The sequence below is a fragment of the Dendropsophus ebraccatus genome, chromosome 5, assembly GCF_027789765.1.
Source record: "Dendropsophus ebraccatus isolate aDenEbr1 chromosome 5, aDenEbr1.pat, whole genome shotgun sequence".
NCBI classification, from domain to species: domain Eukaryota; kingdom Metazoa; phylum Chordata; class Amphibia; order Anura; family Hylidae; genus Dendropsophus; species Dendropsophus ebraccatus.
In genome coordinates this window covers 119,465,617-119,491,331 of record NC_091458.1, presented here as the reverse complement: position 1 = coordinate 119,491,331, position 25,715 = coordinate 119,465,617, and the positions used below count along the sequence as shown (strand labels likewise).

At 43.1% G+C, this 25,715-nt stretch overlaps 1 protein-coding gene across 7 annotated transcripts in view; it reads left to right on the top strand.

Moving 5' to 3' along the window:
* Positions 1 to 6,970: 6,970 nt before the first annotated feature.
* Positions 6,971 to 25,715, top strand: part of MSI2 (musashi RNA binding protein 2) — a 518,653-nt gene continuing 499,908 nt past the window's right edge. For all 7 annotated transcript variants that reach the window (XM_069971112.1, XM_069971110.1, XM_069971109.1 and 4 more), the window contains exons 1-5: positions 6,971 to 7,320; positions 7,602 to 7,642; positions 7,886 to 7,967; positions 8,550 to 8,634; positions 11,457 to 11,498. In XM_069971112.1, the coding sequence (XP_069827213.1) occupies positions 7,259 to 7,320; positions 7,602 to 7,642; positions 7,886 to 7,967; positions 8,550 to 8,634; positions 11,457 to 11,498 (312 nt within the window). In that variant the 5' untranslated portion in view covers positions 6,971 to 7,258. The remainder of the gene's footprint in view (positions 7,321 to 7,601; positions 7,643 to 7,885; positions 7,968 to 8,549; positions 8,635 to 11,456; positions 11,499 to 25,715) is intronic.

Genomic DNA, 25,715 nt, shown 5'->3' with positions numbered 1-25,715 from the left:
AGTTCAATGTGCATGGTGCACTGAGTCAGGAATCCTCTGCACAACTTAGAGTCCCCAGAGTACTTGCTTGGGAGGGCCAGTCGGAGTGAAGAAGCAGCGTCAGGAGATGGTGTGCGCTGGGGAGTAGTCTGCTGCTGTAAGGCGGCAGTGAGTTGCTGGATCTGCTGTGACTGTTTCTGGATTTGTTGAGCCTGTTGCGCGACCACTCTGGCGACGTCACGGAGATCTGGCACCTCGCCGGGATCCATGGTTGGAGCCTACTATAACGCCCGGAGTAGTGGATCCACTGGACCGGCACCAGCGATGGCACAAACCTCACCAGGGAGCGGAGTCTAAGGGGCCGCTGGTTTTCACCAGAGCCCGCCGCAAGGCGGGATGGACTTGCTGCGGCAGGCGACCCCCAGGTCGCTACCCCTGGCTTGGTTGCTGGTGTCGGCAGGCGAGGCGTGGCAGGAGATGGCACAGGCAATAGTCTGCAGATGAGAGAGCACGTGACAGGCTGGACACGGGAACAGGTGGAGTGACAGGGGAACAGGAACCAGGAACGGGGACTTGGGACCAGGTAACGGACAGGACTCAGGAACAGGGACTTGGGACCAGGTAACGGACAGGACACAGGAACAACAGGGAGCTGGGCCAAACGCTATGGGAAGCATGTAGAGGCTCCAACACTAAGGACAGGGCATGCTGGGATTTATAGGGGAGTGATTGGTGACACTAACCAATTAGGAGCGCACTGCCCCTTTAAATCTGAGACAGCCGGCGCGCGCGCGCCCTAGGAGGCGGGGACGCGCGCGCCGGCCGGCACAGACCGCGACATGCACGGAGGAGAGGTGAGGCGCCCCAGGGGCCGAAGCAGCAGCAGCGCCGGGTCCCTACACAAGGACCCCGGCGGCTGCACGGGACAGGAGGCGGTCGCGGCGGCAACCCGGAACGCGGGAAGCCGCCGCGGCCGTGACAACAATGTGGGACATTGATCAAATGTTGCAGAAATCTTTTTCAAATTAGCTGTCCCTGACTTCTTTCCTCTTTGCACTGGTACAAAACTTCAATAGTTCCTGCCACGGTCTCATCTTCTGCACAATACTTTAAGAAATACTGCTTGGCGATGTCACATGAAGTCCAGTAGATTTAAATGCAAACAATGTAACTTACCTACCAAGAGCACTATAAGGCTATGGTCACACACTGTCAAAATGACAGCCGTTTTTATTAGACAGACATTTATTTATAACCACGACCGTCATTTGTATAATAACAGCCCTTATTCGCCTTTAACTGGTGATTGTCTAAAAAAAAAAAAAAAAGGCATAATTTTGATGGCGTATGAACAGTCTAATGCTGCGTTTACACGAAACGATAATTGGCCTGATCGTACGATTAACGATGTCGGAGTAACGATTTTTTTTCATAACGGTCAGCGGTTAGACAGTACGATATCGTACGGAAATTCGTTTTGCGATTGCTTAAGCCTACCTCACACATTAGTTAAATCGGCGAATGACTATTTACACTGAACGATCTGCGAATTTTTTGCGAACAACGATTTTAGAACATGTTGTAAGATCAAAATGCACGATTTCTCGTTCATCGTTTGATCGTTCGCAGCGTTTACACGTACGATTATCGTTCGAATTCAATCGTTATCGCGCGAATTCGCATGATAATCGTTCCGTGTAAACGCAGCATAAGGCTTTGGGATATTAGTATAGGCATCACTGTGCAGGTGCACTCCTAAATATGTGGCCACAATAATGAACAAACCACAGATTTGTGTCAACAACAATTCATGTTTATAGCAACTCCGTAAAACATACATCAATATTAGATAAACCAACATAACAAATGATATGACAAAGCCAGCACATTGTATATTTATAGGCTGCCTGTGGCATTAGGTCTCCTTCATACATTCATTTCTTTACAGCACTTTTTAAATTCCGTGTATCATTTAAAAACTTTTTGGGCGGAACCTTTTTTAAATTTAATTTTGAACATGAATTTTTCTCAATTTCCAAATACTATAGGGAGTTCTAGGGAGCCTGGATCGTTAAGGCACCTGTGCAATGTTCAGAAAGCAGAAAATGTTCCAGTGGTATTCCTAATGATGAAGAGGGTGGGGAGGAGGGACGGAGGCGTGGTGCAGTTAGGCCACAGACACTCTAAGCCGTTTGACACAGGGCTGCAAATTTAAAAGTTGTTTTTTAGGACAATAACTGCATCACCTGCCGAACGGAGCCCAGGACAGATCTTGGATTAAAAGCAGCTATCCGAAGGTACAAGTGGTTTGGGGGGTCAGATTGTGGGTACAGAGTCACTTTAAATAATGGTATATTTGGCATCCATGTATTTTATGATCCTTAAACATTCTCTGAATACAGTAATTCAAAAAGTAAAGGTATAAAAAAGAAAAAAATTATACCTTCTTTCTTGATATTCGAAAAATTGAATTCAGCCAAATTTTCCTTAGTAAAACTTGTACATTTCACGTGTCATTTTTCTTAAATACATTATAACACTTTTTTGGAACATTTCGCCTGATAAACGTCCCTGCGTTCTGACACCCAATTCAAGTTTACTCTTTGGAAAATATGATACTTTCTGTATAAGGCTTTTTCAGTTTTACTTAAAATTTTCCATTAATATAGCAGGTATTGTGAAAATACCAGTTTGTGACACAATGTCCACTGTAATGTCCCATCACCAATAACATGGCAATGATATGCTAAGCAGCTACAGTCACATGATGCGATGTAATGGTCGACACATCACACTCCTGCACTAAACAAAGAGAACGGAAATAACTCCGGGGCAATTCATAACCAGAGCTTGGTCTACTGGATGATCACTTCTGTACTCTGTGTAAGGGAAAAGCTTGTCCTGGCTCAGCATAGGCTACAATGTACACCTGCAGCAGTTGTCAATGAAAGGATAGCTACTAGAGATGAGCGAACCTCGAGCATGCTCGAGTCCATCCGAACCCGATCGTTCGGCATTTGATTAGCGGTGGTTGCTGAAGTTGGATAAAGCTCTAAGGTTGTCTGGAAAACATGGATACAGCCAATGACTATATCCATGTTTTCCAGATAGCCTTAGGGCTTTATCCAACTTCAGCAGCCACCGCTAATCAAATGCCGAACGATCGGGTTCGGATCGACTCGAGCATGCTCGAGGTTCGCTCATCTCTAGTAATGATGTAACCATCAAATTAAACATTAGAGGGCCCTGCTCACAAGAGCTTACAAACTACCTTGTGTCACTAAGCTCACTCTTACCAAGGTGTACGTCCTGCAACCTGAAACTGTCTTCTACCAGTCACCTTTTTAGCACAGTTTAGCAGTTTCAACCTCCATATGAAAGTAATTATTATGACCTGTTTGGTATAATAGGTTATTTATGTTATAATCCTACAAAATGTACCCAGCATAAGGCTGGTGAGGGTAAATGGTTGCTCTGCTTCTCCTGTGTACTGGGCATTCTAGGTCCCCGATTTGCTGCTGGCTCCACTGATGTTTCACACAGCACTTGCTGTTTGGGCCGGAAGTAAGGCCTTATTGCTTCAGTATTTTCTTCGTGTCTGTAGATTCCTCTTGCCATCCACCTGTACAAAATTACAGATTGGGCATCTGTACTGCATCCGTAGTAACAACTTATCCTTACTTTTTAACCCCTTCGGGACCAGGCTAATTTTCGTTTTTGCGTTTTCGTTTTTTCCTCCTTGTGCTTAAAAGGCCATAGCACTTGCATTTTTACACCTACAGACCCACATAAGCCCTTATTTTTTGCGTCAATAATTGTACTTTGCAATGACAGGCTGAATTATTGCATAAAGTATACTACTAAACCAGAAAAAAATTCAAAGTGTGGTGAAATTGAAAAAAAAAACAAAACGCATTTCTTTTATTTGGGGGGAATGTGTTTTTAGGCCCCGTTCCCACTGAACAAAGGTAGCGGAAATGCTTTTAGCCTCCCGCTCATAATGGGAGTCTATGGGAGGCGCGCGCTCCTGCTCTGTACGTGCTGAAGAATGAGCGCGCGCCTCCCATAGACTCCCATTATGAGCGGGAGGCTAACGGCATTCCGCGGCGGACAATTCTGTCGCGGAATTCCGCTACCTTTGCTCAGTGGGAACGAGGCCTTACGCCATTCGCCCCGGGGTAAAACTGACTTGTTATGCATGTTCCTCAAGTCGTTACGATTAAAACGATATATAACATGTATAACATATTGTATCTGATGGCCTGTAAAAAATTCAAACCATTGTTAACAAATAAAAGTTCCTTAAAATCGCTCTATTCCCATGCTTATAACGCTTTTATCCTTTGGTCTATGGGGCTGTGTGAGGTGTCATTTTTTGCGCCATGATGTTTACTTTCAATCGGTACCTTGATTGCGCATATACGACTTTTTGATCGCTTTTTATTACATTTTTGCTGGATTTGATGCGACCCAAAATGTGCAATTTTGCACTTTGGGATTTTTTTGCGCTGACGCAGTTTACCGTGCGAGATCAGGAATGTGATTAATTAATAGTTCGGGCGATTACGCACGCGGCGATAGCAAACATGTTTATTTATTTACTTTTATTTATAACCTGGGAAAAGAGGGGTGATTCAGACTTTTATTGGAGGAGGGGGCTTTTTACTAATGACATTTTTTTTTTACACATATACTAGAAGCCCCCCTGGGGTTAGGGTTATTCCCCCTGGGGGACTTCTAGTATATATACTTTGATCTCTCATTGAGATTTTTGCTGTATAGTTATACAGCAAAGATCAATGAGATCGGCACTCATTTGCTTTCGGCTGCTGCAGCCGAATACAAACGAGTGCCGAGCCGGGGACGGCGCCATCTTGGAGTGGTCCCCGGCCGGCATCAGACAGGAAGATCGCTCCTCCGGGACAACGTCCTGGAGGAGCGATCTCCGCCACTAGACACCAGGGAAATGCTGTATCCGGTAATCGGATGCAGCTGTCATGTTTGACAGCTGCATCTGATTACTGTTTTAGCAGGCACAGCGATCGGACTGAGCCCGCTAATACCAGCGGTCTCGGGCTACAAGCAGCACCCGGGACCGCCGTGGTTCAGAGCGGGGTCGCCGCGCGGCCCCGTTCTGAACGCCCGCACCCGCGCGAGGACGTACAGTTACGTCCTCCTGAGGGAAAGGGTTAAAGAAATATGGATGCCAAAAAGTTACAATCCGTAGAAAATAGCGGTTGCCATTGATGTGTATGAGAAAATCCGCAAACGAATCTGGGTCCACACTAAAACATGTCTTTTTTTTTTCAGCATTAGTTTGCGTCCTTGTAATCTACTGATCGTGTGAATAGCCCAATAGACAACAATGTGCACTAACTCGAGTACGGAAATACGGATCTGTAGATTGCAGGACGTGTGAATAAGGCCTAACTTTTCCAATGTAACTCTGAGTTACATTAAGAAAGTACATACAAATCCCATTGGTCACATTGTGTACAAGCAAGAACTGGGAGTGGGACTGTATTGGGCCAAAGTGTCCAGTGAGCAGAGAAGCCTGACTCATCTTCCGCTGCATCTCTTAAACATTTATGGCATATCCTCTAGCTATATATGTTTGTAGTAGGAATACCCATTTAAAGGGATTGTCTCTTGAAAACACCCTTTCCCAGCATATGGACATCACTGGGTGGGGGGTAGCACTTTGATGACATGGCCATACTGAACAGTCGGTAGTGATTGTAGTAAACAATAAGTAGTGATACTGTAAATGCAGTGAACAGTCGGTAGTGATTTGTTTGCAGTGAACAGTCTGTAGTGATGCTGTGACTGCAGTGAACAGTCGGTAGTGATGCTGTGACTGCAGTGAACAGTCGGTAGTGATTGCTGTGATCAGTCGGTAGTGATTGCTGTGATTGCAGTGAACAGTCTGTAGTGATGCTGTGACTGCAGTGAACAGTCGGTAGTGATGCTGTGACTGCAGTGAACAGTCGGTGGTGATTGCTGTGATCAGTCGGTAGTGATTGCTGTGATTGCAGTGAACAGTCGGTAGTGATTGCTGTGATTGCAGTGAACAGTCGGTAGTGATGCTGTGATTGCAGTGAACAGTCGGTAGTGATGCTGTGATTGCAGTGAACAGTCGGTAGTGATGCTGTGATTGCAGTGAACAGTCGGTAGTGATGCTGTGATTGCAGTGAACAGTCGGTAGTGATGCTGTGATTGCAGTGAACAGTCGGTAGTGATGCTGTGATTGCAGTGAACAGTCGGTAGTGATGCTGTGATTGCAGTGAACAGTCGGTAGTGATGCTGTGACTGCAGTGAACAGTCGGTAGTGATGCTGTGATTGCAGTGAACAGTCGGTAGTGATTGCTGTGATCAGTCGGTAGTGATTGCTGTGATCAGTCGGTAGTGGTGCTGTGATTGCTGTGATCAGTCGGTAGTGATGCTGTGACTGCAGTGAATGGCGCTGTCCTGTAAGTGACCTCAGGATCCATCAAGCCTCCTGTCACTTTCTGACAGCTCCATAGAAAGCCGCAGCGTAGCTGTCAGTTCACACTGGTAGATGTCCGTCCTACAAGTGACACCTAGGTGGTGAGCGGTGTCATGTGAGCCAGGGCAGTACTATTACCCCCATCATCTCCCCTGCAGTCTGTACTACCTATGGCCCCGGTGTGACAGGCGGCGGCAGCAGACGGCGGAGACCGGAGGCTACAGACTTCGCAGTCACTCGCTCCCGGCCCCGGGGCTGGCTGCTTAGGAGACCGCTATATTTAGCAGCCGGTGCCGGGGAGCCGCACGACGTGGGCGCTGTATCCAAACACAGGAGCGCGTCATGGAGCGTCGTCCTCTCCCCCTTGTTATTGTTGTTACTGGCCAGAAGCCGGAGGAGCCGGGCTGGTGGGCGGGCGGCGTGACGTCACCAGCCACGTTCTCCGGGCCCTCCTACGGCCGGCGCTCTGGGAGACAGGGGGAGGGGCCGCAGCTGCCGGGGGGCGGGGGGAGGAGGAGGAGGCAGAGCAATGCTGAGCTGATCCCACGTGTGACGAGCTCCTTCCCGGCTCAATAATCTTGTGTTGTGGGCTCCTCGTAGCTGAGCTGCTGCCGCCGCCGCTGTCTCTCTCCCTGTGTGACACCCAGTAGTCCCAGCGCAGGAGTGCCGCGGCTGTCACCGTGTGTCGTCTATGTGTGTGAGGCGGGCTGCGGCCGCTCTGCGCTGACCCCTCCGCTCGCTGCTATTTAGTTAGTGCTCTTATTATTTTTCTTTTAACTGTGTCCAGGGGCTATGGAGGCAGATGGGAGCCAGGCCACCTCCGGGAGTCCGAACGATTCTCAGCACGACCCCGGGTAAGTTGGGTGGGATGGTGCCCCGTGTCCGGTGCAGGCTGGGGGGTGTGTGGGCTGCGGGCAGTGCATCCTCCCGTGACACCTGGAGCCGTCAGTGTGCTGTGTGTGTCCCGGTGTCCCCCGCTGTGTCCCGGCGTCCCCCGCCGTCTCCCGGTGCTCCCACATCCCCGTCTCCTCTCCCTCTCTCTATCCTCTCGTCTCTCCCTTGAAGCTTTTGTAAGTTACACGTCAAAATGGCCGATGTGACATCTGTGCTGACTTGTGTTTTCTTCCCGTTGTAGTAAAATGTTTATCGGCGGCCTGAGCTGGCAGACGTCCCCAGGTAAGGCTGCAGCTGCTGGGGTGCAGGGCTCTTTGTTCCTGGCTCCGTGCACCGTCTCCTCTCTCTGCCTCCCACTTCTCCTCTTCTTCTCCTCTTCTTCTCCTGCTTCTTTATTTATTTATTTCCCCCTTCCGAGTCCTCTATTCGACCCCTATCGCTATTTGGGGCTGTGTGGTGGGGGGTGGCTGCTGGGCTCCTGGCCCCTCATGGCTCATAGCTCTCATGTCTTGTCTTTGTACACAGACAGCCTCAGAGACTATTTTAGCAAATTTGGAGAAATCCGAGAATGCATGGTGATGAGGGACCCGACCACCAAGCGGTCCAGGTAAGGTCCATGTGCGCTGCGTCCTGTCTCTACAACTTGTTGTGGCCGCTGTGGCCTTCCATACCATCTGGATGTAAAGCTCCAGTTGTCAGGCACACACCCCCCTGCTGCCTGATCCTCACTGCAAGGACTCTGCCTCTCCCAACCTTCTGTCTCTGGTCCCTTCAAGAGACTTCTATACTAGTCTATGGCCGGTGTCTCTATCTATACCTTTTTAGTTTAGTAAATATTTACACAATGATTTTTGATGCTTTAGTAAATATTGACACATTGTAACATAAAGCCCCCCCCCCCCCCCCCCCCCCCCCCCCCCATTGTGACACCTTCTGTGTATATAGGATTTAGCTACGTTGTCTCAGGTTGTCTCAAAAGAACAACAAAGTGGACAGATTGTATCCCTGTTCTGTCCTTGTATGCATTTATATTAGTTTGTGATAGGGGACTGTATAACTTGTAAATGAGTGTATAAGTGTTTTTTTTATTTTAATGTTTGGTGCTTTTATTTATTTAAATGTCCATGTTGTATCTGTGCTGAATGTTTAGCGCTCATTGTCATTTCTCTTGTTCTTTGTCTGATTTCAGAGGCTTCGGCTTTGTTACGTTTGCAGATCCTGCAAGTGTAGATAAAGTATTAGCTCAACCCCACCATGAATTAGATTCCAAGACGGTATGTTTTGCTTTTTTCTTTCTTTCTTTTTCTTTCTTTCTTTTTCCTGTTGTGTTGATGTGGTGGTGTGTTGTAACTGTCTGTCTACCAGGCACCTGACAGTGGACCTCATACCTGTCAGCATTATACCTTGCTTATCCCATTCATCAGCTGTACATTGCAAATGCTTTTATTATATGTATTATGGTTGTTTTTTATCAGTTCTGTTGCTTTGAGGCTATAAAACAATGCCCCCCACAAAGTAGCAGGTAACTATAGGTCACCTGATCCTATGAAAGTTTTTAAGGCTGTTGAGGGATGACACCTGTCATGAAATCAGGGATCCTCCGTGACACATTCGATTTTTTTGTGTTATTGTTGGATGTGTCCAATCCCAATGTGTGCCAGTCCGGTCTTCAGTGCTGGTTACAGTTCTATCAGCAATGTCTGTGTATCTCACAGATATGCTGTAGTGTTTGTATAGTGGAAGAAAAAAGAGAGATTATTTACAACCTTTTACTCAGTTCAATTATACCTTAACAAAGCCTGGAGAGAGAGAGAGAGGCCGCTGACAGAGGATCCCCTGTATGGCCGCTGCTCAATGAGAAGGGAAAGGTGAGCGCATTACACTGATTAGATAAAGGGGCTTTTAACAACTGTTAAATGTCAGAACTTCAGTGTATATTCATTGAGGCAAGCGGAGTTACTGATACAAGTGGAAACTAAGATTATCAAGTGATTATTCCACTAATGCATTGTGATTGCAGTGACCTGTGTGTAGTTACGGACCCATCTTGGTGTGTGCACCTCTACCTGTGTCAGTGTATGGTTTTGTTTGTGTGTGAATATACTGTATCTACCAGCCCCCATAATACTAAAAATCAGTTTTTTATTTTATCAAAACATCTTGACGCTTCTTTTTGTTGCCTGCTTAATTATGTCACTATTTGTGTTGCATTATATATATATAAAACACACACACACGTGTGTGTGTGTGTGTGTGTATATATATATATATATATATATATATATAATATATATATATATCACATTATTACAGCAATAGAACAGTAAAATGCATATTATTCCTTTATAAGAAAGTAGACTTATACATGCTGTGTTGTTCGTGTAAGTAGGCCAAATATTTCCCTCCTTGGGGGATGTATGAGCTCAGGTAAAGCAGAAGACAGTGTGGTCCTTGGAACGTAATGGTATGTTTGAGTCTGTCACCACGTTCTTGATCATTGCGTTGTCTAGTCTGACTCGTGTTTCAACCTTCAGTGCAGGAGGCAGAGCTCGGTTGGGTTTTTGGCATGGAGTCACCGCTCTTGTTTACACTTGCGTTCAAAGCTTTGATTTTAGGTAATGGCCCACAAACCTCGGAAATAGTATCATGGTCCCCCCCCCCTCTCCCCCTAGCAGATTTGTAGATACAGTAAGAAGTAGTTGTCTATGACTAACTTATCGTTGTTGTTAGACCTTGGCTGTATATAATAGTAGTGGGTGTGCTTATGGTGAGTGACATCCATACACTTCTTACAGGCACCAGGAAAAAAACAGTGTTTCCACTTGTCTTACTACATCAGCAGCTAATGCAGAAAAAAGCTGTCACTAAAACTTCCAGCTTGATTGTAGATATACCTGTATGGATAACTCACCTGTTGCATTCATCTATATTTCCTGGTAATACGATGCCTTTGTGAGATCTTAAAACTATTGCTGTGCTTGTGTGATGTTTTGAAGAGTAAGAATTGATGGCTCTTTTAAGGTGCTATAACCTGACCTCTGTCACTGCAAGCCCATCTTCTAATGTAAAGGGGGGGTAAAAGTCTCTAACCTCATTGCTCACGTTTATGGTTGGCAATGTTGTGCTGTGTGCAGATCATCTTCACATTGTACTTCAGTCATTAACGTGGAGTGCTGCCTCAACATGACAGAGCACCTGGCGATTTCCGATTGAAAATGTCGATGGCGTTATTAAGTACATTGCTGCCTTTTCAAGTGAATAGGGTGGTGGTGGTGGTGTGGGAAATCTATTGCAGCCGATTACTCAGTGGAGCCGCTTAGATTGGTGTGTTTATCTCAGGAACATTTTGAAGGCTTACATATAGCTTCTTGCCAGCCACAACATTTGCTTATTTCAAGTCCTCTAGGGAAAATCCACTTATTTCTTCCTAAACGGTAATAGACTGCATGTCGCTTTTTAACAGAAGGGATTTATGATGTGAAGCAGGTATTGGCATCTGTATTTGTACGTGTTATCAGCGATTAGGTGGAAACGGCAGCGTGTTGCATGGCAGGCAGCTGTAAGTTGTGGCTCGAAAAGGGGGTTGAGTTTTGCACAGATGAATCTGTTGGGTGAAGGTTTCTATCCAGAATTGTTTGCACATCGCTCTGCAGAGTGCTGCATTATGAAGTACATGCAAATAACTTGAAGTTTTAGCTGTGGGGCTCCAACATCTGTTCAGCACACTGAGCAAGAAAGAAGCACTTTGTTATACGGATATCAGTGGGTCTCTTGTGTGCCGGGAAGTTGTCATTTTTCAATACATTGTAATAAAGGAAATCAATGTCATTCTGTAAGGTACAAACTGAGCACATTAAATTCCCTTTTTTTTATTTTTTTTTTATTGGCTAGTAACCCTTTTTGACTTTGTCGGAGCTGCAAAGCATTACAGTGTGTGCGCCAACAGTTAAATGATAAATGCTTATAATACCACCCTTAAATATGAGCCATTAATCTCCACGTGCGAAAGATGAATGCAAACTACTCACTAATTTTTTTTATTTTTTTTTTTCCCCTCTTTTCCTTCTCGTTCTTTCCCTATGTCCTGTCCTTTCAGATTGACCCTAAAGTTGCATTTCCAAGAAGAGCCCAGCCCAAGGTAAGTAGGAGGATCAATAATAGGATTTTCGGCACACAGAGAGTCATTGTTACCAGGCGGTTCATGTTTCAAACAGGGAATTGGAGATGAAAGCTTATAAAGCTGGAGCGCATGGCGTCTTAAGGGTATCAGCATATGGCTGGGAAACTACAGGAGAATTGTGGTGACTAGGTTTAACTCTGTACTTACTAGGCCAGATTGTGATTGCTTTATTGGGTTTACTTGACAAACGGGCAAATAAAATCCATGCTTGTTTGTGATTTTTGTTGAGATGAGTAGATGCTTTGGCTGTAATTTTTATTTTCTTGAAATTAAACATTGTTGAAAAAATGTTGAGTGAAGTGTGTTTGTTTTTATTCTTACTCTTATTGCTGTATTTTTGTTACCTGGGAGATTGTATTGTCCTGTAAGCATTTGCTTTTATTTTTTTTAATTTTTTTTATTTTTTATTATGTGATTGGATCTGCAAAAAATGGTAGAAAAATGCAATCAAGGCTTTACAGAAAATCTTTTGGTTACAATGGATAGTAACAATTTGTGATTTTGCGTGGCCTGTAATAGTCATCTTTGCTATTGAATGCAGCTTTTATGGACTTTAATAAAATTCCAGCAGTTCTAGTTGGTGGTACGTTACTCACCCTTGTTGGCTAGTCCGGTCATGTTGTCATATATGCCTAAACCTTGGCATGCTTTGGATCTGACATTTGAGTCTGAATGGCTTACATAAAACATTGCACCCTTAACAGTCTGGTCTAATCACCTGCCTTTGATTTATTGGAAAAGACAAAACTAATGCTGGTTTCACACATGTCTTTTTTTCTTTTTTAAAAGAAAACCGCCACTGCAGTTTGTGCCAAAACTAAAAGTGGATTCAAATGAGATGGAAAATTTAAAGGGAGGATTTGTACTTCTTCCTCCTGGATCTACTTCTGGTTTTGGCATAAAAAGTTCAGTGGCGATTTTCTAAAAAAAAAACTGCATAAGGGTGCATTCACACATACAGGATCTTCAGCAGATTTGATATCAATGTAACTGAATGATTGAACACAGCATCAAATCTGCTGCTCATCCTGTATGTGTGAACGCACCCTAAGGCTATGTTTACACACAGTATTTTTGCTCAGCATTTTGGTCCTCATATTGCGACCAAAACAAGGAGTGGATTGAAAACACAGAAAGGCGTCATTGGCATTATGAAATAACGGCAATTATTTGTCATAAAATGGCGCAAATCCACTAAATTTCAACAGTGTGTGGACATAGCCTATCTGTGTTTTCAAAACTGTATAGGCAGCATTCTCTGAAGAACTGTCCCGGTAAGGTTAGTGGTGGCGATTCCCTTGGTTTGTTCCCTTCTTTGGCAGAGTATTCCATAGTGGGTATCTTTTAAAAGTTTGTATCACATAGACTATCCCTTTACATAATTCATTAATCCAGAAATTCTATTGTTTTGTCACTGTTTTCCAGTGCAGAACTGCTAGGCCTAAACCAAGCAAAATATTTGGAGATATTAAATGTGTACGCATACAAGAATATGATCTCCCAACCATCCAGAATACATGATACTCATGAGGCTGAAGTAAAGCTAGCTTGGCACTTTGACTACACGTAGTGTACCTTAAAGGGGTTATCCAGCGCTACAAAAACATGGCAAAAACACAACTCTTGTCTCCAGTTGCAGTGCAGTTTGCAATTAAGCTCCATTCACTTCAATAAAACTGAGCAGCAAAACCCTGCCCAAGCTGGAGACAACAGTGGTGGTGTCTCTGGAAGAAAGTGGCCATGTTTTTGTAGCACTGGATAACCCCTTTAATACCCATATACTTTCTAAATATAGACGCATACGTTGTAGAAATGCATCCCTGCACTTTTACGCTCATGTTCGTGCAATTTTGCCTTAAAATGCATAAGATTTACTTTTGCGGCTTGACATGGAGCGCTTGGAAGTTCGCACTTGTTGTTCAGTCCTATGTGTGTACACATGCACATAATTTTTAGAACTGAACCGTACAAGATGTCATCAGGTAGTTTGATTATTCAAATACGAAAAACATGAACTTCACTGGCCATAAAGGTAATTTTATGATGTATTTGCAAAGTATTCAGCAATGTAGAGTTCACCAGAGTCCACTAATATATATATATATATATATATATATATATATATATATATATATATATATATATATATATATATATAATATATATCTATATAGGACTTTTATTGGACCTTTCACCTCAAAGTTAAAGCAAAAAAAAAAAAAAAATCATTAGATGTAACAGAACACAGAGTCTCGGCGATGAGGGATAAAAAAGGTCCTGGATCACACTCCTGTGGTCACTGGCTGTACAGGTAGATTACATAGAGGACCATGTTTCTTTCTGCTCTCACCTGCTTGCTCCCCCCTTCCCCCACTCCATCTCTAAAATAGATGGAAAATCCTGTAAAACTTTTCAGCCCGTTTCCTGCCTTTAAAATGTACTGCACCCCAAATATAGAGCTTTGAGCCTTTTATCTAGACCCCGAGGTATGAAATGCATTTAGAGTCCTCGGGGGGAGATTTATCAAACATGGTGTAAAGTGAAACTGCCTCAGTTGCCCCTAGCAACCAATCAGATTCCACCTTTCATTTTCCAAAGAGTCTGTAAGGAATGAAAGCTGGAATCTGATTGGTTGCTAGGGGCAACTGAGCCAGTTTCACTTCTCACCATGTTTGATAAATCTTCCCCATGGTGTCCTTGGCGGTCAAAGTGTTTAAGAAATTGTATTGTACAGTATATAATTTTGTTCAATGTATAGACATCTTCTTTTGTAACTTTGTATTTTAGGTTCTCTTGTTCTCTTTAAGGTGCATTCTAATTTTATCTGCATGTCGATTAGGACTTTTTTATATGCATCTTGGGACTTGGAATAATTTTGGCTGTATCGTCATGTTGTAAAATAAGAAAATCTAGCTAAAACTTTAACTTGTACAGCCCCTGAATCTTGAAGGTGTATGGAGGTGATGGGCATGTTATTCCTGTATAGGAGGAGTGGCACATGATATCAGTGTGTACCTACCAGAACCCTACCAGAGTCCTGTCTCCTTATGAATGATTAATATACAGTGGTGCCTTGGATTAAGAGCATAATTCGTTCCCGGGTCCGTGCTTGTAATCCAAATCCACTCTTATACCAAAGCAAATTTTCCCATAAGAAATGATTGAAATGTAGACAATTGGTTCCACACCCCAAAAATCATTTTATAATCATTATAGCAGCAGTGTGTAAAGCTGAGTGTGAGTGCAAGCACATTATAGCAGCAGTGTGTATAGCTGAGTGTGAGTGCAAGCACATTATAGCAGGAATGGAGAGGATGGGAAACACAAGGACTGATAGAGACTGCAGGGAGCATGAAGGAATGAGCAGGGCAGATGTGGACACAGTATAGCAGCACTCTCTGTCCGGGGAGAGAGGGGTTAAGGCTATAAAGAGATTACCCCCCCCCCCCCCCACACAGTCCTGTCCCCTGATGCAAGCCCCAGCCTGAAGTGGATCTGCTATAAATTGGAAGGTGAGAGAGACTTCCTGGGTCAGAGTACTATGCTGCAGACCCCGCTATGCAGGCCATGCCCCTCCCCCACTCACGCTCCCACCCACCTTAAACCAAAGCAATGCTCTTAAACCAAGTCACAATTTTGAAAAACTGTGAGCTCTTCTTGCAAAACGCTCTTAAACCAAGTTACTCTTAAACCAAGGTACCACTGTATAAGGAAAACATATTTTCCTATCTATGTTATATGCCATCAGTATATTGGTGGCTATCCCTGATGTTGATGGTATGGTAGCACTCTTCAGAGCTGCTTGCCTCTCTTCAGGTAGTAGTGATGAGCGAATTAACAGTTGGACTGAAGCAAATTTCTTTGTTTCTCTCTGTATTCTGCTCATGAGGCTGTAGGCTTTGAAGTCTGATTCACTCCCCGCTGCTCCTCCACGGGTACTGAGAAAAGATGGATCCAGTCCTGGGAAACTGGGAGAATAACTGTGTAAAGCTGGGTTCACACTATGTTTTTTTTTTCATCCGTTTTTTTTTTTTTTTTTGTTGCAAAAAAACGGGTACATTTGTGTGCAGAAAGAAAAGGATATAGGAGCAGCACTACCTTGTAAGACGTGGTTTGGTGCCAGCCGATTCCCCAACCAGGGGTATGAATGTCCATATACAACGAATAGTCCGCAGCACTCCAAAATTGTGAAACAAACGTGGTATTTATTCCAAATAGATCATAACATCAAAGTAATGACATGCAGCAAATAGACGCAAATAGATACATTTGTGTGCATCCGTTTTTCCATTGACTTCCGTTTAAAAAAAAAAAAAAAAAAGGATCAAAAGGGATGTTTTTTTACCTGACATAAAAATGAGGTTGACTACATTTTTGATCCATATATATATTTTTTTTTTTTAAATAATGGAAGTCTGTGGAAAAACCGATCATAGTGGATGCCCACAAATGAATCTGTTTTTCATCAGTTTTTTTCCCCCCCCCCAAAAAAAAACTCTTTATAGAAGAAAAAACACATTCTAAATTCTTAAAAGAACATTAATACTCTGCCAATATATAGATTTAGAGGTAGTTTTTTTTTTGCGCGCTATTGTCTCTTAGATTAGGATTAGCTAGTCTTCAAAATGTTAAACATGAATAGCATACATGTACAGTGTCCTTATGGCTTACTACAAGATATGGCAAGGTAAAAGCTGTCAATCTCCTAGGAGACTGTCTAGAGTGGACGCATCTAAATAAACGATCAGCCGATGACACGATCCTCAGCTGATCGTTTTCTCTATTCCACCGAGCGATAATGGGCCGATTATGGCTTCCGTGGAATAGGCCCCTAAGGCAGTCTCTTAGCTGTGAGAGTGCCCTTACACAGTGCAGTACTGAATCAAAGACCCATTTACTATTTAGTCATATGGTGCTGCTTGTACATGGGGCAGTTAGTCTATGGCTGCTGACACAGGTTAATTATTGCACCTAGCTTTGCCATTTCAAGCAGTGTAAAGTACAGGCACCAGACGCAATTACCCGGGGACTCTTGAATACTACTGGTTAGCTGTTAGCCACTAGTGTCTGAGATTCCCCAGGAAATTGCAGCCTGCACCTGGACTTTGCTTAAAGTGGCAACGCCAGGTGCCAGCCGCTATGAGTAACACGCATGGCAGCTGCAGTTTCTTAACAGCGCATGTAAGGTGGTATTCCCAGATGACATTTTTTATGTGTGGGTTTTTTTTTTCTGATTTAGACAAAATTGCAGCAAAAAATGGCCCTTTTTTTGCAATTTGCTCAAATGCTGTAAGTAGTGTCATATTTGGTAAAGTTTCTGCAAAAGTGTATAAAGAATACCACATGCAAGCAGATTTGCATATAGGTGTTTGGAATGTTATCTGAATGATTATTAATGATGATGCGTTGCTGATAGGTGGATTTTGAGGATTGGGGGTGTGATTTCTATAGTATTCAAATTGCATTTTGAACACACATGAGCCTAAGAGCAGCTGAAGAAGCATCTGTTCTTTATAGTGTCCACGCCTGATTTTTATTTTTTTTTTTCTTCAAAACTGCATTGTAAGGCTGTGTTAACACAACATCTTCCCTTGGTTGTTTTTGCATAATACAGCTGTATTTCAGTTTCAAAAGGATGTCTGTCACAAAAAAAAAAGGGTTGTATAACGGCCAAAAAAAAGACAACATGTGAACATTACCTAAGAGTGCGTTTATGCAGACAGATTTTTGAAGCCAAAGCCACGAACAGACTCTAAACAGTGAACAGGTCATAAAGGAAAGAGATTTCTCATCTTTTTCAAATCCACTCTTAACTTTGGCTACAAAAATCTTTTAGATGATCAGTCTGTGCAAACACACCATGAAACTGCACTGTTTTAAGCACCCTCAGGTGAAATGTACAGAGTCCGCTATTAGCTGCACTGTGTATCTAAAACTGTCCGAGATGGGAACTGTCCAGAGCAGCAGCAAATCCCAGTAGAAAACCTTTCTGGACAGTTTCTGTCTCGGACAGAGGTGGCAGCAGAGAGCACTGTGTCACACTGGAAAGAAAAAAATAAATAAATAACAGATATAATATGAAACTGTTTAATAGCGAAACATTCTGGGCTCATTAAATAAATCTCTGACTAGTGAAAGAGGATGGAATCAACTTGTAATTTGCATTTCTCAAAGAAATAATGGCATGAGTCTAAAAATATATACTAGTCTGCAGGTAAATGGGGACATGCTCACAGATCTTACTGAGATGAGAGATGTTACTAATTGAAATAAAACATTGACCCAGCAAGAGAGTTGACTGACGCATAGAATGGATTATAAAACTACTTGAACTCTGTGTGTAATGCTTGGTGACTGCACAGGAGTGCCACTTGCAGAGCGGGAAGGAAGAGAAGATGCTGTTGGTCAGTATGGGAGCCAGGTGAGTAAGCCTGTTTTTTTTTTTTTTTTTTTTTTTTTTATATGGGGGATTGGTAGGCGGCGGTGGTGGTATTACCTACTAGAGGTTTTCCTATACAGAAAGCCTAACAAAAGAGGGCTCAGAGGTAACTAATATATGGGGGCACATGGGGACCTAACTACTAAATAAGGGGAACAGTGAACCCTTACTACTGTATGGGCAGCCACGAAGGGGCCCTAACTACTGTATTAGGAGTCACAGTGGGGCCCTAATACTATGTGTGTAGAAAGGAACATTGCATTTTTCTCTGTTACATTCTTCACAGAAGAATCATGGGCTAGGCCAGATGGCAAAGAAAAGTAAATGATTCCAATTAGAGAAGACATCCCCTGTAAGCCACTGGATAAAAGTGCAGTGTTGTAATTTGTACAGTCTGTAGAGACTTTGTAGAAATGATATCTACCAATATATGGTCACTGTATCAGCAGATATTGGTATAGGGTTTTATTCAGTAACAATGTGGTGATATTAATCATATGGTGGTAATGGAACTGGTCATGGGGGGGGGGGTAGAATATTTGTCTTGTATTTGCCAGCAACTAAGCTCCTGGAATCTATAGTAGCAGTAGCATAGGGGGTAACCTCTAAATGCGGAGAGTCCCAAATGATGGGACTGCCAGTAATCTCCACAACACAGAACAGAGTCTCCCCTAATAATGGACTAGTGGTCAAACGTAGGCACTCTCTACAGGAGCTGCGGAGACTGGAGAGGAGACTGTTAACATTCTGTAGACTGTGGGGACTCCCCATGACCCCCCCCCCCCCATATTCTTGTGTTTTGGGGCAAATCCAGAAAAAACCACAGTGATAGGTTTTCATAAGCCAAAAAAATTATACTATGGGTTTGTATGCGTTGCAGGTACCTGCAGAGATCAAGGATGTTCTTCCGTGCGAAAACCTAGATGGAAGTAATTGGTTAAACAGCTTTCCTAAGGCCCTCTTACCTCATCCTAAGCTCCAGCTAATATTAATTAGTGTGAAAGAGCGAGAAGAGAGATCATGAGTTATTTTTGTGCTGGGCAAGTAGCTTGTGCTTTAGGAACCGATTGTGGGGGTGTAACATTGTTTCATGCAAAAATTTTGTTTGAAAAATTGCAGGTTCCACTTTTAAAGCTGTAATGGTGCAACCAAGTTTATTAGGTTCAGTATTCCTTAGGGTTTAGGTTTGTAATTGAAGCTTGCATTGTGTGATTCAGGTTAAGGGTCCGGCCATTCACTTGTACAGGATCTGAAGCAGGTTTGATGCTGTGTTCCATTATTTAGTAGCAGTAATACCTGCAGAATAAAATCTGTGAACTCAAGTCTTTAGCTGATCCTGTATGCATGATTGGACTCTCGGACTGTTTACACAACTTTTTTTTTTTTTTAACACTATTTTGGATGGCTGTCACTTCGAGGATGATTATTATTTACGGCCATAATGATCAAAATACATCAGTCATTATCAAGTCCCTTTGAAGCTAAGGGAAGTGTTCACTCTCACACACTATTATGCCTATGCCTACATGCACTTAAAGGGAACCAATCACTCACATTTTCCAGGCAACACTACTAGTGGCACCCTGTGCTAAGATGCTGCCGTACCATGTGTTCTGTGTCTTCTGTAAAAACTTTAACTGCTGAAACTAAGGGGGAGATTTATCAAACTGGTGTAAAGCAGAATTGTCTTAGTTGCCCCTCACAACCAATCAGATTTCACCTTTCATCCTCACAGATTCTTTGAAAAATGAAAGGTGGAATCTGATTGGTTGTTAGCCGGCTGTGGAGTTGGAGCAAGTTTTGGCTGGAGGTGGAGTCGGAGCTTTGGCTTGAGTCGGAAAAAAATGTTCCGACTCCAGCTTTAAAAAAATCTTTAAAAAATGTAGAATTAAATTTTGATATGAATTTTACAAGTTTTGCTCGTGAATATATATTATGAGCAACATTCTAATAGGACACTGGCCCTATTACATAAGGGGGGTCAGGGAAAAGTCGTCGGTCACTATTTGTTTGTTTCTGAGCTGGAAGAGTCCATTGTGTGGGGGGGAGATCTGTGCTGTTCTCTTCCTGGATGCTGGATGACTGTATATGAGCAGCAGTGTAATGTTAAGATATCCTGTGTAACATAGAGGAGGAGGAGAAGACATAATTAGTGTAGCAGTAACCTGTGTCCTCAGTGTGGTGTTTTCTCTCTGGGAGAAGATTGTGTGTTTTTCTTCAGAGTTCTATGGCTGCAGCAAGCTGTGTGTGTGTGTGCTATGGCTGCAGTAGGCTGTGTGTGTGTGTGCGTGCTATTGCGTGCCCCCCACAGTGACCTTCTGTATCACTATGTGTGACCCCCTGTATATCACTATGGCTGACCTCTATTTCACAGGGATCTGGCATTGTTAGCAGTGGTTCTTCAAGTATGGTGAATATTTAGTTATAAACATAGAAGACTGTCAGCAGGAAAAGACCACCTGCTCTATCTAATCTGGTTCTGAGTTGTTCAGGACATGGAGGATGGAGACTGGCTGCATCCACTGCACACACAGGAGAATCTGCTTTATAGGTTTCAGAAGTCGCCCCAGGATCATGTAGGACATTAGAGAGAAGCTGCTGAGCCAGTGTGATAAATAACTCCCCTGGTATATGACCGGCCATTTATGAAGGAGCAGGAGTCTGAGTCGGGAGTCAGGGTCGGTCCTGATAAAATTTAGGAGTCTGAGTTTGAGTCGGAGCTGCGGCTTACCGACTCCACAGCCCTGGTTGTTAGGGGCAAATAAGACAATTCTACTTTACACCAGTTTGATAAATCTCCCCCTGAGTATTTTATTCCAGCACACGAGACAGGCAGAGGCGTAGTCACCTGGTAACTAGTCACAGTTCTCTGCCTCTCCGTGCACTCTGCCTCGCCATTTTTAGAAGCCACTTTTCCTGTCAATCAACCTGGCAGAGCATGCTGACAGGCAGAGCCATGACTAGTCACGGCCCAGATAACTAGTTCCCGACTCTCTGCCTGTCTCACTTGCAGGAATAAAAGAGGCAGAGTCTTAGTACGTCTTCCAGGCACTGCTAATAGTGTTACCTGGAATATCTGAGTAATTGGCTTGCTTTAATGCAAAATCATCAAAACTTGAAAGTCCAAAAATGTCAGTAAATTTAAAAAAGTTGTATAAAAATAATTCCTTAAAGGGGTAGTGCGGCGCTAAACATTTATTCACAAAATTAATTATTCCCTGTGTTCCCCCCCCCCCCCCCCAGAAGTGTGGTGCATTATACTCCCTGCATTACTGTCGACCCCCGGCCGCCATCCTGGGACAATGACGACATCTTCGGGAGGCCGGCTGAACGACTCCAGCCGTCCCTCATGCCGTCCCCCCTCTGCCGTGTCATCAGCTTCTCAGACACGATTAGCTGAGCACAGTTATGCTCAGCCAATCGCGGCTGAGCAGCTGTTGAGGTGGCAGAGGGGGGACAGCTGGAGCTGTTCGGCCGGCCTCCCGAAGATGTCATCCTTGTCCCAAGATGGCGGCCGGGGGTCGACAGTAATGTGATGAGTATAATGCACCGCATTTCCGGGTGGGGGGGGGGGGAACACAGGGAAGGGCGCCATTCACTTACATAACACACATTACAAAGTTGACTAACTTTGTAGTGTGTGTTATTTTGTGAATAAATGTTAAGCGCCGCACTACCCCTTTAAAAACAAATGTATAGTGACACATTCGGGGGTAGATTTACAAATCTTGTGTGTGCACCTAGGCCCTGTGGCTCATTTTGTTTGTATATTAAACTGCTTAAGAGAGAACATATCAGTGTGGCAGCACCCACCTCCAAAGTCACCTTAGTGCCTGGCCTTTATTGGCCATCTTGTTTTACTTGAAGGGGTTTTGTAACTCCATTTCATTGAAGTGAATGGAGCTGAATTGTAATACCACACACAACCTGGGGACATGTATGGTGCTGTTTTTGCAAGAAAATAGCTGTGCTTTTGTCTAATCCTGGATAACCCATTTCTGACCCATGATGTACAGTTACGGCACGGGTCTGGTGAGACAGTGTAACGTGGGCTCTGAAACCAGGCCCGCTTTATAACCGGTGGGTGCCAGGAAAAGTCTTCCATGCTATGCTGTATTTCTTACTTCCCTTAGGAAAATATGTACATGCACAGGTTACGTTTTCAGCCATGGATGATATCTACATGTCCCCAATGTAGTACTGTGTAAAGGCCAACATTGAATTTTATATTGCACCTGTGAAAGCATTGCAAAAGTTGCTCCTTTGTTTGGATGCAGCTGTATGTATTGTTTACCAAGAAGGTATTTTACTCTGGTTCAAACCAAGTTCTATTTGAAATTGGAGCTGAATATAGAATGTGGAAGCTTAGTGGTAGCAAGTCTTTGGTGCCATAATAACAGTAATTGTAAAGCATTTATTATAACACAGAGCTACCAGTCACTCACACCTTAAAACACCTCTGCATTCACTGATAACAGCATTTGGGTGAATAAACATACATTAAATATATTGTGCCTTAGGACAGCATATATCAGATTTTCTTTGTGTTCCACTTGTCAAATAATGATCTCCTTATGACCTGCCAAACTGGGGGGGAAGAAGAAAAGATTAAAAGGGTTATCCAGGCTATGAAAAACATGGCCACTTTCTTTCAGATACAGCACTGCTCTTGTCCTCAGTTTGGATGTGGTTTTGTAGCTCCATTCCCTCAAAGCGTATGGAGCTGAGTTGTAATACCACAAACAACCTGAGGTCAGAGATGGTGCTATTTTCACAAGAGAGTAGCTTGCTTGGGATAACGCCTTTTTGTTATATCTAAAATAATGGATGGGTACCGCTGCTAAATGTTAAACTCAATAGAGCTAGTCTGTATGGAAAAGTCACAAAACACCTAGGGTGAGATTTATCAAACTGGTATAAAGTAGAATTGTCTTAGTTGCCCCTAGCAACCAATCAGATTCCACCTTTCATTTTTCAAAGAATCTGAGAGAAAAGAAAAGTGGAATCTGATTGGTTTCTAGAGGCAACTAAGCCGATTCTACTTTACACCAGTTGGATAAATCTCCCCAAAGAGTCATGCAAAAGACAACCATACCACTATAGCCGAGCAGCAGTATCCGTCCCATGAAGATTTAAACACTTTCAGCTTCCCAGTATCATATTGATACATGATGTGGAAGGTCTGCATGTCCACAACTTCCCGCTCTATAACCTCCACAGATAACATAGTGTGAGAATAAGGCCTTACTTTGCCACTATTCTGCAAGTGTATATATTCATATTTTGTAAAGTTTTTGCACATTTCATGTTTATATAGTCCCTTTTCTGTTTTGCACAGTGTGAAATCTGATGTTTGTTATACATTTAAAACATAGAAATGTTGATCTCTATGAATGTATGGTAGATTTTCAGGATGTCATGTTTACATGATTCTTAGCGTTTTGGTGTGTTATGGATGCACCTCGAGTGCTGTCATATTGACTGTCTGCTCCAAATTAAAAGTTATAAGTTTACTAACGTAAGCTGTAAGGAATGTAAACATCTCTCCATGTTTAGAAGGTCAGCGCCATATTGTATTGGCTGCACTAAATATACAAAATATCACATCCCTAACAGGTGTAGAACAGAAGTGGACACCTTTTTTAAAAGCAGAGTTCTCTTTGTGCCCTTGGTTTTCTGAAGTAGCAGTGTTAGGGTATATGCACACTACGGAATTCGTACGGTTAACTTCCAGCGGATTCCGTCGCTCATCCTCCCCTTTGCTCCTGCTTAAAGGGGTAGTCCACCCAAAAAAATTTTCTTTCAAATCAACTGGTGCCATAAAGTGCCAGAGATTTGTAATTCACTTCTATTAAAAAATCTTAAGTCTTCCAGTACTTATTAGCTGCTGTATGTCCAGCAGGAAGTTGTGTTTTCTTTCCTGTCTGACCCAGTGCTCTCTGTTGCCTCCTCTGTCCATGTCAGGAACTGTCCAAAGCAGGAGCAAATCCCCATAGAAAACCCCTCCTGCTCTCCAGACTGGAAATAATACAACTTCCTGTTGGGCATACAGCAGCTGATAAGTACTGGAAGGCTTGAGATTTTTTAATAGAAGTAAATTACAAATCTCTGTCACTTCATGGCAGCAGTTGATTTGAAAGAAAAATTTTTTGGGTGGACTACCCCTTTAAAGTTTCGCTGGTCCCATAGGCTCCATTCTATGCTTGAGCATAGAATGGAGCCTATGAGACCAGCAGAGCTTTAAGCAGGAGCGCGTACGGAATCTGCCTGAAGTTATATCTGTGAATTCTGAAGTGTGCACATACCCTTAGGGGGCATTCACGCATTTTATGCATGGATCCGTATATACAGACGATGTGCTGCAGAGCAGGATTCGGAGCTACCAGCATCGTAATTCATTATGATGCCAGGAGCTCCCTATCAGTTTAAATCTTTGCGCTGATGTACTGATGTAGCCTCATGTCATTATGATGGTGGCAGTTCCGGGATTCTGGTCCGTAGCACATCGTCCACAGACCATTATCATGAAACGTGTTAATGCCCCCTTATTGTAAACCTAGATTTATTATCCTTTCTGTAGGTATATACAGATTTGATGATTACGTCTAACATTTTAGGCGAACATTTTGGATGCTAGACATTTAAATCTTGTTAGGATGAGTTTGTTTTTTATTGTAGCAGCTTTTTCATGGCCTTCATTACACACACTTCATATATCCTTAATTATTACGTTATGCACTACTTCCACTCTCGATGGTTTTGGTGCAAAATGCAACCTCTGTCTAAAGAACTATAGTACATGGTATACTATAAAGGAAAATTATCGTCTGTAACAAATTTCTAAAACTAGCAGTGTCACAATATTTCTTAATGCATCTCATAAATAAAAACCTGTTTTGACCTGTTTTTTAATTAGATGTTAAATCCTGCTGTATTAAGGATTTTCTGTTTATCCTAGCTGAGCAGTAAACGTTCATTGGTTAGGCAAAATACAGTTACTTGGATATTTTGTAGGCCTATATAGGAAAGAACTGCACCTGATAACAATGCATTTAAATGGCTGCATGGACGATACAGTAATTGTTTGTGTAGTTATGGTTTATACGAGCGCCGATCTTGTTGATCGTTGCTGGATATTGGGCTGTCTAAAAGGACCCTTAGTTGGCCTTTTAAATGCCAAAAACTTTGCTGTGTAAGAGCAGCCAGAATAGTGTTACAGTTGTGCTTATGGCCGATATACTGCACTGTGCTACCATATTGTGTATTAGGCTTTCATGCATAAGTCGAACTCATAGTGGGGTTACATTTTTAAAGGGGTTATCCAGCACTACAAAAACATGGACACTTTTCCCCCTCTCTTGTCTCCAGTTCAGATGTGGTTTGCAATTAAGCTCCATTTACTTCAACGGAACTGAGTTTGAAACTCCACCCAATCTGAAGACAAGAGCGGGGGAAAAAGTGGCCATGTTTTTGTAGCGCTGGATAACCCCTTTAAGGGGTTACATCTTTATGTGTAATGTTAAGCTTAGGGAATGCAAGGCTTAAAATGATTGCCAAATACCCCAGTCATTGTTTTACTTTTTGAAGCTAGTTCAGAAGTGTTGCCCATCAGAAGACTTACCCACCTTTACATTTTTCCCATCAGAAAGGTATTAGTGCATATGTAGCACTTTGCACAGTACAATTTTATAACACATTTTATCAATTCTAACATATACAGGAAGGAGAGGGAAAAA